This window comes from Dipodomys ordii, unplaced genomic scaffold (genome assembly GCF_000151885.1).
Source record: "Dipodomys ordii isolate 6190 unplaced genomic scaffold, Dord_2.0 Scaffold30, whole genome shotgun sequence".
NCBI lineage: Eukaryota > Metazoa > Chordata > Mammalia > Rodentia > Heteromyidae > Dipodomys > Dipodomys ordii.
The window spans coordinates 16,241,036-16,259,859 of NW_012267246.1; the positions used below are offsets into that span (position 1 = coordinate 16,241,036).

General features: G+C 37.1%; 1 protein-coding gene across 6 annotated transcripts in view; it reads right to left on the reverse strand.

The window, feature by feature from the left end:
* Positions 1–18,824, reverse strand: part of Tbl1xr1 (transducin (beta)-like 1 X-linked receptor 1) — a 153,282-nt gene that overhangs the window by 30,565 nt on the left and 103,893 nt on the right. For all 6 annotated transcript variants that reach the window (XM_013016227.1, XM_013016229.1, XM_013016228.1 and 3 more), the window contains one exon: positions 11,338–11,440. In XM_013016227.1, the coding sequence (XP_012871681.1) occupies positions 11,338–11,395 (58 nt within the window). In that variant the 5' untranslated portion in view covers positions 11,396–11,440. The remainder of the gene's footprint in view (positions 1–11,337; positions 11,441–18,824) is intronic.

Consider the following 18,824-nt stretch of genomic DNA (forward strand, 5'->3'; position numbering starts at 1 on the left):
GGAAGGAAGGAAGGAAGGAAGGAAGGAAGGAAGGAAGGAAGGAAGGAAGGAAGGAAGGAAGGAAGGAAGGAGAGAGAAAGAGAAAGTGAAAAGATTTTGGAAATCATGCCATTGGACTGTTTCACTCAAGATAACTAATAAAGATAGATGAAGTGACATTTAATATTTCTGTGGCATATTTAGATTTCTGTATGTAGATCATTGAACACCTCCAATATTTTGTATTGTTCAAAATGAAATACTAAGAAAAAATTTAAATGAAAAATATTCTAACACTCAGGCTTAAAAATCAAGGTCTTACAGAGCCCCGGTGGCTCACGCCTATAATCCTAGCTACTCAGGAGGCTGATATTTGAGGATCACGGTTCAAAGCAAAACCGGGTAGGAAATTCTGTGAGACTCTTTATCTCCAATAAACCACTAGAAAACCAGAAGTGGCGCTGCTCAAGCAGTAGAACGCTCACCTTACACCAAAGAGCATAAGGACAGCACCCAAGCCCAGATTTCAGGCCCCATGACAGACACCCCCCCCCCCAAAAAAGAAATCAAGGCCTTGAGTTCTTGCTTGGCTTTTAAAAAAAAAGTTGTTATTATAAAGATGGCATCCAGAGGGTTACAGTTACATGTTAGGTAAAAAGTAAATTCCTTTGGGGACAATGTCATCCCTCCCCTTGCTTTCCTCTTGGCTTGGCTTTTATGACAGCATTCTACCACTTGATCATAGTCAAGTATTTTGCTGCCCAGGCTGGCTTTGAAATGAGATCCTCCTCAGTGTCCTGAGTAGCTGGGTGCTCAGCTTCATATGCTACTTCAATGTATGAGATGAAAGCTTTAAAAATTGTTTGCCACATTGTACTAACTCATCTGAATGAACTCCGGAGGGTGGGGACACACCAATGAAAAACAGGTTTCTCCATCTCCTTCAACAATTACTTATTTTAACTTGAAATATTTAAAACCACAACACTCACAAAACAAAAACCTTGTCTTTCTTTTTTAAATGAAAGTATAGCTCAAATTGAAAAGTAATTATAAGTTGATAGACACAGATGTAGTTATTTTCTTTAGCAATATTATGGTTTAAGTTCCATGACCAACAAAAAAAATGCTGTAATATTTTAAAACAATTCAAAAATGTAAAATCACACAGAATATGTTAAAAATTCCAACATTTAAATGAATATGTGATTATATTTTGGTCTCTGACTAAAATAATTTAACATGCCTAACAAATCTGTTGTGCAGCCTGTTTTACCCTAGTTTTTCAGTGTTTATTACATGTTATCTTTACATTCTAGTTTTAGGCTACTGCTGACATTCATGAACAGTCCTATAGTAAAATACTGTGGGCTCACAAACACTAGAAAGTATTTAATCACTTTATTGATAGTCAAAGCACACCTAATTTCATTTTTCTTCCTTCTTTCTTCCTTAGCTCAGATAAACATTATCTTATCCTACCTACCCTGACTGGGAGGGGTGAGAAATAATTTTTAAAAAATGCAAACTACAGACAAGATTATGATTAAATATAGCTACAGTATCCAGCTCAATCCTAGCTCACAAAATATAATGGGGGGGGGGAGAGACTGTCATTTTAAATTATTCTGTCAAGAAATCAGCAACTTCTTGAGTGTGACTAGATTCCTTGCCAGGAAAGAATTAAGAAAAAGGGTTCAGGATGGCAATGAAAACCCACAGCAGTGATGGTGAAGCTACTGTTTTAGTTCATACACTCTCTAATAACTTCAATAACCAAAACTAAGGAGGAAGCCAAAAAGTTGTAAGTGGCTTAGAGATTTAAGAATATTTGGAGAGAGAAGGTATCATTTCTGGAGGACTTAAACCGGAGACCATAAACATACTACATGACAATCTGGATTAATAGGAAATAGGAAGAGAGTAAGGATTCAAATTCAGACATTCTATTTACCTAGAAAAGTGAGCATGTGGTCATGGGCAAAGCTAAGATTGAGATGAAGCTCTTACTTTCTGACAGAGTAAGGGTACATCATATTTCTGTTCTCAACTGAGGGTCTTAGAAAGTGGCATAAGCAATGCATGAAACATGATAACATGTTATTAACTATACTTGGTGCCAGGACTTCAAAAATGTTCTGACTCACTTAAAATTTATCAAATGTACATGAAGTTCATAATTTCTGTACACTCCATCCCTGGGTACAATTTAATAGACAAAACTGTTGCATGTAGACTCTACTAAATTTGCGTACAGATTTAAAGTCAGATTAATACAGTAACTAAGTATATCCTGGAAGTAGAGGTGGAACTGTGCTGCTATTTCTAACTGGAGAGCTGTACACAGCTTCAGTTTGTCAGACCTGAAGCCTCCCAGGTACTTATGGAAGGCATGGCCAAAGTGTTCAGTGAGTGCTCTCAGATAACAAGGAAATACCCTGGCCAAGTTACTAGCATTGTTTTGACACTGCTCATTAGTGTTCACCTAAAGAAGGTTCACACTTACACATTTTGATTAAATAAATGTTCAATTCAACTAAAATGTTTTATTTTTATTACAGTATTACACCCAGGCGAAAAATCATATTCAAAAGTTTTTCTTTCCTTTCCCCAAAACTTTTATCATTGGAAACTTCTGGTCTTACTTCATTAGACCTCAAAGTTATAGTCCTAATAACTTCTACCTCTTTCTTGCCTCTAGCATCCAACCATTTGCCAGATTTTATCATTCAATCTCCAAATTCTATCTCCTTATCTTCTCTAGTCTCTCATTATCTCTCATTAGCTGCAAGGAACTGAGTTTAGTAGTCTTCAATCAACCACTGCTTGGACTATCCCTGCCGTAGGCTTCCTTCTTTCTTACCACATCCAGTACATCTGCCAAACTATTGCTAGATGATGTATAAAACTAAAACTGATCATATGACCCCTGTGTCCTTCTTAATTCACTTCTATATATTACAGCTATTTTTGTAATCTAGACCTGCCTATATCTTGAGTCTCATCTCCCCAAACCCACACTCAAGGTAGCCTTCCTCCTACTTCACATTTAAAACTTATATGAGGACAAACTACAGGTAACATCTTCAATATGCTATGCTACACAACAACATATGGCTAAGCTTTGCTCTTTTGTTCTTCTCCCCTAAGTGAACAGACATGAGGCCTTGTATTGCCACAGGACTAATCCGTTTCTACCATGCTGACCCATGTACAGCAAATACCACACTGTGGGCATCTACCTGTGCATTCATGATATATGCATACTGACTACACTTGGCTGCCTAAGAAAGGGTTGAAATCTAAAATCCTTTAATTCAGGGAACTAGTAGATGAATTGACAAGCAATTCAATAAGCATTTGTTCAATTAGGATACAATTCTTCTAGAATCTATTTTTTCCTATCTATGACTCTAGACAAAGCATATATAACTTGAACTTTCCTTGAAAAGCAACAAACTTATGCCAACAAACTTTTTAAGTGCTCATTATCTAAATATATTTGTAAGCGGCACTTTTGTGAAGTTTTTGATTTGCATCATTCTGAAAACTGCTAATATCTAGCATGCTTACTTAGAAACCGCATCCTTTCTTTTCAGAGGTAAGAGCATACCTAACATAAATGGCATCCATGTAAGACTTGTAAAGTAATTGAAATTTTAGCTGACAGAAGAGCTGGAGAGAAAGACAGTCTCGGGGCTGGGAAGGTGGCTCAGTGGTAGAGCACTTGCCTTGCATGCTCAAGGCCCTGGGTTCGATTCCTCAGCACCACATAAGAACCGGAAGTGGCACTGTGGCTCAAGTGGTAAAGCGCTAGCCTTGAGCTGAAGAGCTGAGGGACAGCGCCTAGGCCTAGAGTTCAGGCCCCACGACTGGACACCCCCCCCCAAAAAACAAGAGAAAGACAGTCTCTCAGTCATAGAAGACCTTTTATGCATTGTTTATTTTAGGGGATTCTTTCCCTTGAGATGTTAGGAAGGTGTTAGGATCTCAAAGGGGTGATAGTACTGCAAAGCCTGGCAACACTAATTTGCAAAGAGAGTACAGGAATGGGAAAATGAACCATGAACATCCTACTTATGGCATAGGGTATGTGGATGTTTTATAATTTGGGGGGAAAAAAGCAACAAGACAACAACAACAAAACAAGCCAGGTACCCACTGTTCATAATTGTAATGCTAGCTACTCAGGAGGCTGAGATCTGAGGATGGCAGTTCCAGTTTAAAGCCAGTCCTGGCTGGAAAGTCCATGAGACTATCTCCAATTAACCATCAAAAAGGTGGAAGTGGAGCTGTGGCTATACAGTGCTAGATTTGAGCGTTCAAAAAGAGAAAGAAAAAGAAAAAAACGGTTCAGGAACAATGCCCAGGTCTTGAGTTCAAGCTCTAGGACTGGTGCGTGTGCACATGCACACACGCGCGCACACACACACAAATGCAAGTCTCAACTATGAGGACAACAGTGTCCTAGTTTGTAGGGAGAGGGGAGACAACAACCTGATGTATTCAATGTTCTATTTATGCTCAGGGCAGAAAAGCCCAGGAAAATAAATTTCTGTTCATTTCACAATATACTTCCTTTATCCCCAAATCTACTTTCAGCTTTTCCCTCCAGATTCAGGTTTTACCAAAGGTATAAAGGAGAAGAGGAAAATGCTGTAGCTAGCTTGGAAACATGAGGTATACAATTCTGTGCCCTAATTTTACTCTAAAATATAAGGCCGGGGCAAATCTCAGTGGTAGAGCACTTGCACAAATCTCAGTGGTAGAGCACTTACACAAAGCGCTGGGCTCAATTCTTTGCACTACCTCTCTTTTGTACCTCACAAAATAACCTATAACTAATTTTTAACTGGATTCAATTTTCTGGAATAATTTCAATAGTGTAATTTCTAGCAAATGAATTTATTTGACCACTGAATTATTCACTCCATAGCTTGACATTTGGACTTATCTCACACATCTGCATGTTATTTTTCTCTTTATTAGGAAAGATTCACATGGAAGCTGAAGGGGATATAAGCATTTTAAAGGAGGTCTTGATGATTGCTTTAAACCTCACGCAGATGTGTAGTGGCATTAGAAATGTATTATACTTCTTTCTATCCTTGCTATGCTGACTATTCCTTAAAAAAATAATGATGGTAAGATTACTAATTAAGAATGATTACTAATTATGCTTTCTGGGTTTTTTGGTGCTCATCCAAACGTGAACTCATCACATTCTTGCTTGGCTTTTTCTACTCAAAGCCACAACTCTACTTCTGGCTTTTTGCTGGTTAACTAAAGATAAAAGTCTCAGTTTTCTTTCTTTTTTTAATTTGCTGGTCATGGGACCTGAATTCAGGGCCTGGGGTGCTGTCCCTCAGCTCTTCAGCTCAAGGCCAGCACTCTACCTCTTGAGCCACAGCACCACTTCCAGCTTTTTCTGACTATGTGGTGCTGAGGAATCGAACCCAGGGCATCATGCATGCAATGCAAGCACTCTACCACTAAGCTACCTTCCCAGCCCCCAGAGTTTTCTTTTCTTAGAACTGATGTCAAACTAAGACTCTTAGATCTCAGCCTCCTGAATAAGTAGAATTATAGGCTGAGTCACCAGTGTCCATCTTAAATCCAGACATTTTAATGTTTATTTTCTAATGACTCCTATCCTTTGAAAAATGAGTCAAGTAAAAATGTGTAGTAGAAATTCTGTTAAGTGAGTTATAGTTACGAACAAAGAAACTCTGAGGTGGAAGAATAAACATATAAACTTTTATTAGCACCCATGACATGTTTCCTGTTAATTGTTGAAGTGCACAACTATCATGTGTCAAAGTAAAAATAGGAGCCTACTCACACTGTAGCTGGTCATCTAACACAAAAAGTATAAGGTAAACTGAAGGTGGACGTTCAAATCCTGAGCTCTCTCACTCTGGTTTATGGCTAAGGGTAAATTACTGACTGCCAGTTTAACCTGACTCTCCTACAATCCATTCTTACAGTCTGTTTACATTTGGCACTGGGAATGAGGTATGTACGAAGTCCATTATCTTTTTTGAGCCAATAGAAACTGCACTGTCACTTTATTGGTGGCATTAATCATTACAGGGGCTCACAGAACTATTCAAGACAAATGAATTGAGCTATATGGTATATAGAACCTTAAGTTACACACATATTCACATGATTGATGTGTACTTGTACACATCAATACTTATGTGAAATACTTGGGGCCAGTATGTGTTTCAGACTCCGCATACTGGAGCATCTGCAAATCCATGCAAGAGACATGCAGGGCCTGCATAGCTTGGGACTGGACCCAAGGTGAAACACTCAATTCATTTATAGTTCATACTAGTGTGAAGGTGATTATGGTATTCTAACTCCAGTGTGCGTTTAACTAAGGCCAATCACATGAGGGCAGGTGTGAGGTTTTCTACTATATGCACCATGACTTCATATTCAGTTTTCTATTTTGAAACAATCTGGATTTCCATGAGGGATGTTAATCCTCTATAACACTTGAAGTGAGTGCCAAATCAGAAAAAGTACTGTGGTGTAGGGTACAGCAGGAGATGTGACACCTTTGGAAAAGGTTTGTGAGTATATAGTAAAGGAAAGTAGGGTCCAGGAGAGACCCTACTTGTTAAGTCAAGATATATCATCACTTTGAAATAATAACATTGGGAGACACAAAATAGCTACAATTGCAGGTGTGAGCCACTGATCCATGACTGAAAGTATGAGGTATTTCTTTTTTTAAGTAACAGTAACCAGAAAAGAATTCAGTTTAGTAATTATGGTCTTTTGTGTTTGCAAGTTTTGGTTACTTTTTCAAATATAAGCTGTTTCCTAACATCCAACAGTCCAGGATATCATCAATAGCAAAGTCATTATAAAGCTCTTCACAAGTAAGAGAGTGGGGTCTAGTATAAAATAAAAACAAAACAACAAGCTCAAGCCCCACAGAAGAAGAAAGAGAGGGCTGTGAAGGTGGATCAGTGGTAGAGTGCATGGTAAAGTGCATGCATGAGACCCTGGGTTTGATTCCTCAGCACCACATAAACAGAAAAAGCCACAAGTGGAGGTATGGCTCAAGTGGTAGAGCACTAACCTTGAGCTGAGGGACAGCGCCCAGGCCCCATGACCGACCCCTCCCCCCAAAAAAAGAAGAAGAAGAAATAGAAAAAGGGAAAAGAACAAAACCAGAAATCTAAAGGAGCCAAGGGAAGGGGTAGACCACATGGGATATTAAGATCCAAATCAGCTCCTCTACCCAAGTACCCAGGTTTTATTATATAACTTATCTTGTACCACAAGGTACCTATCTACACATAAATACTCATATATCTGTATGAGTTATTATCCTTAGGCAAACTAATGAATCAAGTCAATTGTTACTTATAGTATCACGTTAATTCCTCGGACTTTTCTATTTATCTAAAAAAAAAAGACAAAAAAGAAAAGCACTTAAAACATATGAAATTGGGGATGGTGGGGAGGTGGTAAAGACTTAACAATATCTTCCAAATAACTTAGGTGATTTTATTTTCCTTGGAGGTGTGAGGCCATAGTTCATTTAACATTAACACTGCTTGGTGTGAATGGATGTACTAAACAGGATTTCTGAACCACATTTTAAACAAAACTTTCCTAAGTTGTTTTTCAACTTTCTGACTGAAAGCCTTTAGAAAATGAGATAGCTGAGGCTATTTTCTTCTCTGTTCCAGAGAAGAAAAGACCACAAAAAAGACCTCTGAACATCTCTGCAGAGCATCTCTCTGCCATGAGTGTTCCTTTTCTACACATTTGCCAAACCAATACAGTGTTCTTCTATAGAGAAGGCAGGAAAATCTTTCAAGAGAAATAGCTATGAGCTTAAAGCAATTTGTATTTCTTAAATGCTTAATCACAAATCACCTACAAATACCCCTTGCATGTTATGACACTAAATACACTGAATCCCCAAAGGAGCCCAGGGAATGAATGCGGGGTTTGACCAGGAGATTCCAAACTAGAATCTACTGCAAAATGGCCATATTTACATATAAATAGAAATCACAACCCAGAAAGGGTTTCTGGAGTACAAGGGAAATACACGTATTTATGCCACACTAAAAATTTTGTTGTGGATGAGATTCCAAATTCAATCTGAACTGTCCTGGGTTCTCAGAACTAGCTCTCTACTGTTTCCGTTTCTGAAAGCACTTTCAGAAATCTCATAGCATCCTTTATTGACAAAAACATTCCTCAATATTCCTGTGAACACTGCCCACAAATATAATTATACCAGAATAGTTAGTGGCAGTTCTTTAGAAGTATTACTACAACCTCATCTCAGTATATATACATTTTTTCCTGTTTCTGGCTTTTGCTTTTAAACTTTAGTAGAGGTCTATGAATATCTGGGGTCTTTGTAAAATGCACATTCCTGGGCCCAATTTGACATTTCTTAAGAGATCCTGATGTACGAGGCGGCCAAAGCATCACACTTTATAATTCTGCTAGAGAAAGTTCTTAAATTTGTGTCGTTATATTCCCAGAACAAGTTTAATCCTCTCATAAATCATAATGTAAATGGGAAGCTACAATTTTTTGGGTGTGTACTCTGGTCCTGGGGCTTGAACTCAGGGTCTGGGTACTGTTTTTGACTTTTTTTGTTCAAAGCTAGTGGTCTATCACTTTGAGCCAAAACTCCATTTCCAGCTTATTGTTTCTGTAGTTAATTGGAGATAGGAGTCTTAAAGACATTCTTGTCTGTGCTGGTGTCAAATCTTGATCCTCAAAGCTCAGCCTCCTGAGAAGTTAGCATTGTTACATGTATGAACTACAAGTACGGGTTGGAAGCTACAATTTTTATGAAGGTATTATTCTTATTTAAGACCTTCTGCTACTTAATAACATACTTAAAATCACCAGTACAGGGGCTGGGAAGCTGACTTAATGGTAGAGTGCTTACCTAGCATGCATGAAGCCCTGGCTTAGATTCCTCAGTACCACATACACAGAAAAGGTGGGAAGTGGTGCTGTGGCTCAAGGTAGAGTGCTACCCTTGAGCAAAAGAAGCTCAGGGGCGTGCCAAGGCCCTGAGTTTAAGCCCTACAGGTGGCAAAAAATAATAATAATTCATTGTACAAAAAAGTACTAAACTTAAAAACTTCACTTCTTACAATAAACAGACTTAAAAGGTACATACCAAAGTTCTTAAAACTGTATTTCTTGATTTATATTGTAACTTAAAACACAGACTTTAAAAAAGTTCTTCTCAGAAGTGGCGCTGTGGCTCAAGTAGAAGAGTGCTTGCCTTGAGCTGAAGAGTGCATAGATAGCACCCAGGCCCAGAGTTCAAGCCCCACCACCAAAAAAAAAAAAAAAAAAAAAAAGCTTTTCTGAGAACACAACTTCAGAGAATTGCTAATATTTAATGACTGAATATTTCAGAAATTAAATCAGAATGTTATCTTACTGCCCCTTTTTCCCAACTATATTGTCTTGAAAAGGGCAAGCTGAGTTCACTCACTCAACTCGCTCCAGGCTGGTCTGCCTAGCTCACCTTTGCACAGGCTAAGCCACCAGATACAATTGAGTTATCCAACAACAGTAATGTCATAATGGTTTGAACTAAAAAGTTGCCTTTTGAAAATAGCAATAAACCTTTATAATACTCTATTCTCATTTACCAATTCCCCACGATGGTTTTTGTTTGTCCAAAAGCCCCAAAGACTCTGGTCTGGTCATATTCAAGCAGAAACCAGTGTTTTCACTCAATAAATCTTTTCCATTTTGGCTAAATGTACTAAATGTACTATGGCATCCATAGGTTATATACATAATAACCTTTGTGGTCATGACTTTTTGACTTTATCAATCATGTTATTCAGTCCTGGAAGTCCTCTTTTGGATCTGCTATATCAGCATATGCAAAAGAATACCTATTAATTTATTCTCAGTTATGTTAATTTCTTGTACCTCTGCTTCCCTGTCTTTAAGGCTGAGGACTATTTTAGCAGTTCATATATCCTAGGAATAAAAAACACATTGTAAATAGATAACACCCACCCATTTAAAAAGGCTCATGATAATGCTTGATAAGAAATGTACTCACTACCATCCTTGTGTAATTGTAACCCCTCTATACGGTATTTTCACAATAAAAAAACTTATTAATAATAATTTTAAAAAGGCTCATGGCTAGAAACAAATCAGCAACAATGGGAATTATAACCTAAAGCCATATTTGCCTTCCTATAATGGAAAGAACTAGCTCTGCCCTATAAGAATGATTCAAAGCTGGATGCTGGTGGCTCACACCTGTAATTCTAACTACTCAGAAGGGTGAGATCTGAGGATCCCAGTTCAAAGCCAGCCAGGGCAGAAAAAGTCCGTGAGACTCTGATCTCCAATAAACCACTAGAAAACTGGAAGTGGCTCTGTGGCTCAAGTAGTAGAATGCTTGCCTTGAGCTGAAGAGCGTAGGGAGAGCGCCCAGGCCCAGAGTTCAAGCCCCATGACCGACCCACCCCCCAAAAGAATGATTCAAATCTCAAATTGATATACACAGAGAGCTTAGTATCCCATACACATACCACTATTCTATCTTTCAGTCTTCTTTCACAACTACTACAATCAATTTTTATATTACACCTTAACTTGCTTAAAAAATATAGTAAACTTAAGTTATAGTTTCTAAAATCCATTTCTGGATTGGTGGTTGTCACTTCCCACCTGTACCTAATAGTCATCTTCTTTCTCACCATCCTGTGTCCATGTACATCAAACAACTTCCTCTCCCATGTTTGCATTTTATATGCTCAATAAATGTGCATTGTTCCTTCTTGTTTTACAACGAAACCTCTGAAATCTACAAAACTTGACCACTCATTTATTAGTTATAAATGGCTTTCACTGGTCTATATTTACAATCACCCCAATATAGTAATGAAAATTGAAATCAAGGCGGCATATATTCAATTGCAGTAATATTTGTGAAAGCATTCTGAAAAAAAAAATCAGCTAATATCTAATTAGGAACAGTAACATTTAACTGAGCTTAGGCTATGCATATGATGGTTTCTGAGAATTATATGTTCCTTCTACGCAGGTATAATAATATCACTTCATAACAAATTGTAAAAATGGCCTTTGGACAGTGAAAAACAAAAACAAAACTATTACAAGTATTTGCCTATAATGATTGCAACATATTTGAAAGAGTCAGAGAGTTAAACCATGCAGTAAAACACAGCTTTAAAATAGCAGTCCACAAACATACAAAGGTCAACAGTTTGGACTGATACAAATTTCAAATGCATAAGGAGTATTTTGAGAATAATAGAATAATTTGAGGCCTATTTATTTTATAAAAGTACTCACCTGACTCTTGCAAGTATCTATATACCAAGAAGTTGACCTCATCACTGCTTATACTCATCTTTATTCCCACTTAAACCATGAGGTCACAACACAGGATATAACCCTAAAAACAAAACAAAGGTCATTAAGCATTTTCTCAGAAAATATTTTAAACAAAATGTAAACAATGTTTACAAACTATTATATGATATAATAGCATGATTTTATATTGCCTAACAATAAGCCCTAACAAAGTTACTTCTATAGTTAGTAAAATGATTACACAACCAAAACATGGCAGGTGTTTTTTTTTTGCACTGTAACAGTAAAATAATGAATAGAAACTTGTAAAAAAAAAAGTCTTTAGCATCATATTTAACAATTATACTGGGTGACATAAAAAGTTGTTTCTCTTTACTCTTATCAACGAGAAAAATATAGCAAATTTTAAAAATCAAGAATATTAGTTATTTAGGAGAAAAAAAAACGACTTTAGACTACTGGGTAAGGGAAGAACCACAAGGCAAGTACTGTAGCTTTAAGTACTCTGGTGGGATGTTATGTTTTACTTGTCAACATGCAATATGCAATGCTCAAATCTTAAATATCCAGGTATACATAAAGACAGAGAGGTTAGAACACAGTTCCCAAAACTCAAATGAAATTCTCTTACTGCACATATTTAAATCTTGAACACAGAGGAAGAAAGGACAACTGACAGGACTTTTCTTTGTATAATTATTCTTATCCATTCTCACATCAGAATACCAATTTAAAAACTAGCAATCTTTTCTGTTTAGAGCCAGACAGCAAACAAATATTTCCAGTTTTCTCAACTCTACATCTGTTATAACTAGCTTGGCTGGACTTGGTCCCATAGATGGAAGTTTATTGACTTTTTTGGGGGGGTACTGATCCTGGGGTTTGAATTGAGGACCTGGGAACTGTCCCTGAAAATTTTTGTTCAAGGCTCTTTTGGTGGTTAACTGAAGATAAGACTTTCCTGCTCACGCTGGCTTTGAACTGCAACTCTCAGATCTCATCCTGTAGTCACTTATGTTTCTACTTCCCTTGTTTTAGTCAAGTGAAATTCTCAGTTACTTGTATTATTTCAAGTGATTATCCAAATAAGTGTTGATTACATGTGTTAAGTAACAAAAAAAAAAAAAAGGAAACACTACAAAGAACAAAAGATACTGGCAGATGTGTAGTATCTCATCAGATCTACAAATGAGCACTTTGAATGGAATACTATGACAGAGCTTGAAAATATAAAGGTTATCATGGTCACTTTCCAAGTTGGTAGGGACAAAGACAATTCATTCATTATAACCTGATACAGTAAGAAAACTTGGAACCCATACAACATACAATTCAAGGTGCAAATAGGTAAAGAATTAAAAAAAATGTTGGTGGCTTTAAGGCTTCTAAAATAAATAGTGTTAGATAATCTTCTCTTTTTAATTCAAATTTTAAGTGTATCTACTTTTGTTCCTATTAGGAGTACATTATTTCTCATTCATTTGAATATGAAAGAAAACAAAGAGGAAAAGTATTCCCATTTACTTAGTACTTGCTATAAAGTATTCATAGGACCTCTTCTGTATTTCTTCCTCATTTTAATGTGACAATGATGACGTGAGAACACCAATTCTATATATAGATCTATGACTCAGAAATGGTATTCAGACACTGAACTTTAATTACTTCCATTAGTGCAAGGAAAAAAACAAACAAATAAAACACCACCACCAACAACAACAAAAACCTATCTCCAAAGAAGTATAAAGAAATTCTAAAGTCCTGTTGCCAATTCTAAATCATGACATATGTTGTCATATCCCCAAGTACAAGGCAAGCTATCAAGGTACAGTTTACAACAGACTGCCATACGCAGAAATGACATCCTAAGTGGTCAGGCAAGACTGCTGTCACACAAAGACCACTGTAATTCCACTAAATAACAGCCTTTAAACATGCAGAACCATTTACAAAAATTGTGTTATTTGAGGTGTGCTTTTATTCCCACTGCAAAGCAAAATTTATCAGCTGCCAAGCTACTCACTGGGTCATCACAGCAAACTCTATGAAACTGTCCTTCTGAAACCAAGATATATGAGGACAATACCATTTCTTTAATCTAGTGACCTTATTATACTTGACTACTAACTCAAAATTATAATATTAACAAGTGTGTGTGTGGAAGAGGAGGGAGTTGCCTCAGAATGGGAATGCTATGTGGAGACACATCTGGTCATGACATTAATAAGACCATTTGAGTATAGCCAAGTCCACCATGACTAATGCCCTGGCAAGAAGACAATGTGTGTAGAGAAGAAATGCAATCATCAGTGAATCAACTAGAGGAGCCTCAGAAGAAACAAACCTTGCTACTTGGATCTCAGATGTCAAACCTCAGGATTATGAGCAAGAATATCTCTGTAGTATCTGACACCTTCCAAATCTCTAGTTTTCAGTAATAGTAGCTCTAACAAATGGAGACTATCTCCCCATTTTCTGAGATGAGCTTCTTTCACTGTTACCCATTCTGATCTTGGAACTCTTATATAATCAAGGGATATTCCTGCCTCAGCACTATGCCTGGCTTCTTAAAAGTTCATAAAACTGCCAGGTGCCTGTAATACAATTACTCAGGAGGCTGAGATCTAAGGATTGTGGTTCAAAGCCAGCCCAGTCTATAGAAAGTCTATAGACTCTTATCTCCAATTAACCACCTTAAAACCGGAAGTGGCGCTGTGGCTCAAGTAGTAGAGTGCTAGACTTGAGCTGTAAAGCTGAGGGACAGCAGGCCCAGAGTTTAGGCCCCACAACCAACAACAAAAAAAATCTTAAAACTCTGGTTATTCACTAAAAAACTTGAAGTTTCAAAGTTAAATCCATGATTGCTTAGATCTGCCTTTATGACAATTATTTTTATGAACCTATCCTACTCTTTACACATTATTGAAGGCAAGAGGGACATGCTACAGTAATGTCTAACATTTTTTGTCCACCATCGCCCCACTGCCACAATGAAACATTTCCAGGAACAGTACCCACCCTTCACTTCCCTCCTCATTAAAAGTTATAAAAATCCAGTTTAAGGGAACAAAATACCGCTTGTATGTGTTCAAAACATTATACACTGATTAAATTTTAAGACACCTTTCATACTGTATGAACTATAGATTAAAATGTGATAAAGTAAACACATTGTTAGGCTAAACTGAAATCAGGTTTACCAAAATACATTTTAAATTGTAAAGGGAAGGCAACACTAGGATTTAAGTACAAGTGGAGAATCAAGAAGAAACACAGGCTCTATGTGAAATGTTTATTTCAACTAATTTTTAATACAAAAATCCCAGCTGAACAGATTTAAATTATTGATTTATTAAAGCATAGTGGCACGTAGTGTATTAGCACTGAAAACTACAACTGTGGGCTTATTTCCAAACATTTTAACAGTATGTTCTCATGGCTCTGCCCAAAAGTATGTACAAAAAGAAGCAGAATGGATCTATTTAAATTAGTATTAAATGCTCTTAAATACCTTTTTAAAAAACTCAATCTTGTCAGGCACCAGTGGCTCATGCCTGTAATCCTAGCTACTCAGCAGCAGGCTAAGATTCAAAGCCAAGGGGGGGCAGGAAAGTCTGTGAGACTCTTATCTCCAATAAACCACCAGAAAACTGGAAGTGGCATGGTGCTCAAGTGGTTGAACACTAGCCCTGAGCTGATGAGCTGAAGGACAGTGCTCAGGCCCAGAGTTCAAGCCTCACAACCAACCAAAAAATAGAAAAAGCCCCCAAAACCTCAATTTCAGCCAGGTTAACTGTGGCTCCTCTAATCATAGCTCCTCAGGAGGCTGAGAGATCTCAGCTTAAAGCCACCCCGGGAAAGTCCATGAGACTGTTTTATCGCCAATTAAAAAGCAAGAAGTGGTGCTATGGCTTCCACCTAGAGCAGCAGCTAAGGGGACAGCACCCAGGTCCCGAGTTCAACCCATAGGACTGGCAAAAAAAAATAAATTGATTAAAAATTAAAAACAGAAACTTTCAATCTCAATAAATATTTTACTCACATTAGGACAAGCTATTTTTTAAATAAATTACCATTCTACATTTTACTCATAAATTACACTGTAAGATATCTTCAGTAATTTGAATGTAATGTTCTAATGAGAAGCCTATAGTGTTACTACCAACAGAAACAAACACAGGGTACAAACAAACAAAAAAACACTGAAACAAAAAAAACACTGGCAAAAACACAAGGCTCTATCTGAAAAATAAAGGTTAAAAAAAAGGCTGGGGGGAAGAGGTATGGTTCAAATGATAGAATGCCTTTCTTAAAAGCATGAGATCCTAAGTTCAAACTACATGACAGGAGAGAGGAAGAGAGGGAGAAAGGAGATTAGGAGAGGAGAGGGAGAAAATGAGGGAAGGACAGAAAGAAAGCATTAATGCTCAAGTTTGTGAAAAATGAGATTTTAACATAAAGTTCACAGTAAACAGAAGACCGTGGGTTGAATCCCAAGGACTATTATTAAAGAATGAAGAGCAAAAAAGGGGAAAGAAGTATATCCAGATTTATTTTTTAATAATTTTGACTTGGAAATTTTCCAACTGTATGTGTTTATAAGGCCAGAGGATTTTTTTTCACTGTTTATTTCAACTATAACACATTCCAACCCATGAATGCAAAAGCAGCTGTGAAATTCTGTCATTTATTAAGCCAGAGACTAAACTGGGCAAAAATGTAAAAAAGTATTCCAATCTTCTCATCATATAATTTGTCTTGGAAAATACATGATTTATGTTAATATGTGGTACATGCTACTATGTTGTGTATGTTAAAATGTATAATTTCATAATTTGCAATAAATGAAATTTAACTCTAAAACATACCAGACTGTAACTTGGAAATTTTCTGACACTATACCTTGTACACAAAGTTCTTTCTAGACAGCCACCATACACAACGATTTTACTAAAAATTACCTCTTAAATCATGAATTTATTTATTATTTTTCTGAGCTCTATCTTCTACGTCTGCTACTTTTTTAGGACCTGAACACTATGATTTTAAGAAATATCAATATTTTAAAAAATGATACTTTGAAGAGTAGGCTTTTTATAACCACATTCTAGACTGAATTCCATTTCCTACCAAGTTCTACTATGAATGTGGACATGGTAAATAGCTGTGGTGTAAAAGCAGAATAGAAGAGCAACTGACAACACATCCACCCACAACATACATCCTTCCCTTATTAGGGTCTCCATTACCCTGAATGGGCTTTCTACCCAGACTCAGCACTTGTGCTGGCAAATGATAAAGTTTTAAAGGGCTGCCAGCCATTTCCCACCAACTGCAACTTGAAGCTCGTCTCTCCTGTAGGCTTTATTTACCAACTACATGCAGCTATACTTTTCTCCCCAATATATACAACAACAAAGACAACAGAACTTTGTCACTAAGGAAATTCATTTAGTACATACTTCATCTGTTAATAAAATAAGTACAGCACAAGAAGTGATTTTAAAATTCTTTTAAGAGGCTGGGAAGGTGGATCAGTGGTAGAGTGCTTGCCTTGCATACAGAAGGCCCTGGGTTTGATTCCTCAGCACCACATAAGCAGAAAAAACCGGAAGTGGCGCTGTGGCTGAAGTTGTAGAGTGCTAGTCTTGAGCTTAAATGTTGAGGGACAGCGCCCAGGTCCAGAGTTCAGGCCCCACAGCCAACAAAAAAAAAAAGTGTACATATACACTTTTGAGTGACATTTCCAGGTTACATTTGGCACAATTTCCATACTGCTCTTCTGTACTGTGGAGACACATAACTGAGAATTACAACAAAGATGTTGAGAGTAGGAAATGGTGTAGAGAACAGAGAAAAACACATTTACTTGACTCAGGGTTTCTCTAATGTGAGAAAAATCACAAGGAAAGTCTAGGGCTTTCCTTGACTTGAATAACTAAACTAATGCACATCATGAAACAAGCATACATTTTTTTTAAAATTTACTGCCGAAATGTATGCAATCCTAACAATTCACACTCTTCAAAAGCAGACATGCATGTATAACTCAGAATTAAAAATTTTGTTTGATGAAACTTTAAACAATTATATCTGAATGTGAATATAAGTTTATCTGCCAAGCTGGCCAAGAACAAAAAAAAAAAAAAAAACAATCTAAAAATAGTCACTTCAGGTCAAGGCACAGAGTTGAGCTTAGGGTCAGAGGGTCTTACCAACATATGTATGTTTCCTGGCTGGGGTGGCCATGACCAATTTACCACAACAGAACTTAGTGTTCCCATTCAAGTAACCATGAGTTAAAAATCAACTGTGCTGGCAGAGCAATGCTACCTTTGAATGAGTCTTAAAGACTCAATCCTCTCATGTCCCAGTGCCTGTTGCCCTAGGCTTTCCTTGCTTTGTAACCAGCAGTTTCAGCCTCTGCTCAATTTTCACATAACCTATCTCAAATGGCATTCTATTGCATCTGTCCAGTTATGTTAAAATTGAGTCCACCCTTGTAACTTCATTTTAACACCTATATTTCAAAGATGTTATTCCCAAATAAGGTATTTTCCAACTAGTCAAGTATAAAATGTGGTTTCATACACATTTCTACCCACAGAGAACTAAGTCAAGTATGCTGTAGCTTGCAGAGGGGTAAAGGACCTGAAAACCTGAAGGACTGAGTCCCAACCTGGGCAAACAGAGAGAATCCATCCTCACCCTGCTCAACAGCTCATGTTGACCCAATCACACAACTACCTACAGGTTAGTTTCTCCTTAACTCTTATTATTGTATTAGTATTTACTATTTTATTAATATTAATTTAAAACTTCCTATAAATATAAATAAGAAAATAGGTTACATTACAAAACAAAAACTTTCAAGGAAACAGGATATACACAATGAGAAGAAAAAGGTCTGTTATAGTCTCCTTCATGGTATAGCACTCCACTCTTTCATTTCAGGTAAGTGCATCTGTAAAGTGTGATACACAACAGTGTGCCAGAGGTTACAAAAAGTGGAAAGACAACTGTGTCAAATTATCCCAGAGAACAATTCTTGATGGTAAATTTATTTTATTTAAAATTGTATGCACTAGAACTGAGGAAAAATATTTTAATGCTTTTATTTTTTAATGCTTTACTCAGAATATATTGCCAGTAAAATTCAGAGTACAAATGAAGCGTTCAGTTGTAATACCTGAACTGAAATGCAAAATTAAGCTGGGCGCTGGTAGCTCACATGTGTAAATCCCAGCTGCTTAGAAGGCTGCTATTTTAGGATCATGGTTCAAAGCCTGCCAGGCAGAAGTCTGTAAGATTCTCATCTCTAATTAAGCACATGCAAACCAGAAGCAGAACTATATCTCAAAGTGGTAGAGTTCTAGCTTTGCAGAAAAACTCAGGAACAGCATCCAGGCCCTGAGCTCTAGCTCTAAGGCAGACAGAAAAGTGAAGTGGTGTGTGTGGGGGGGGGG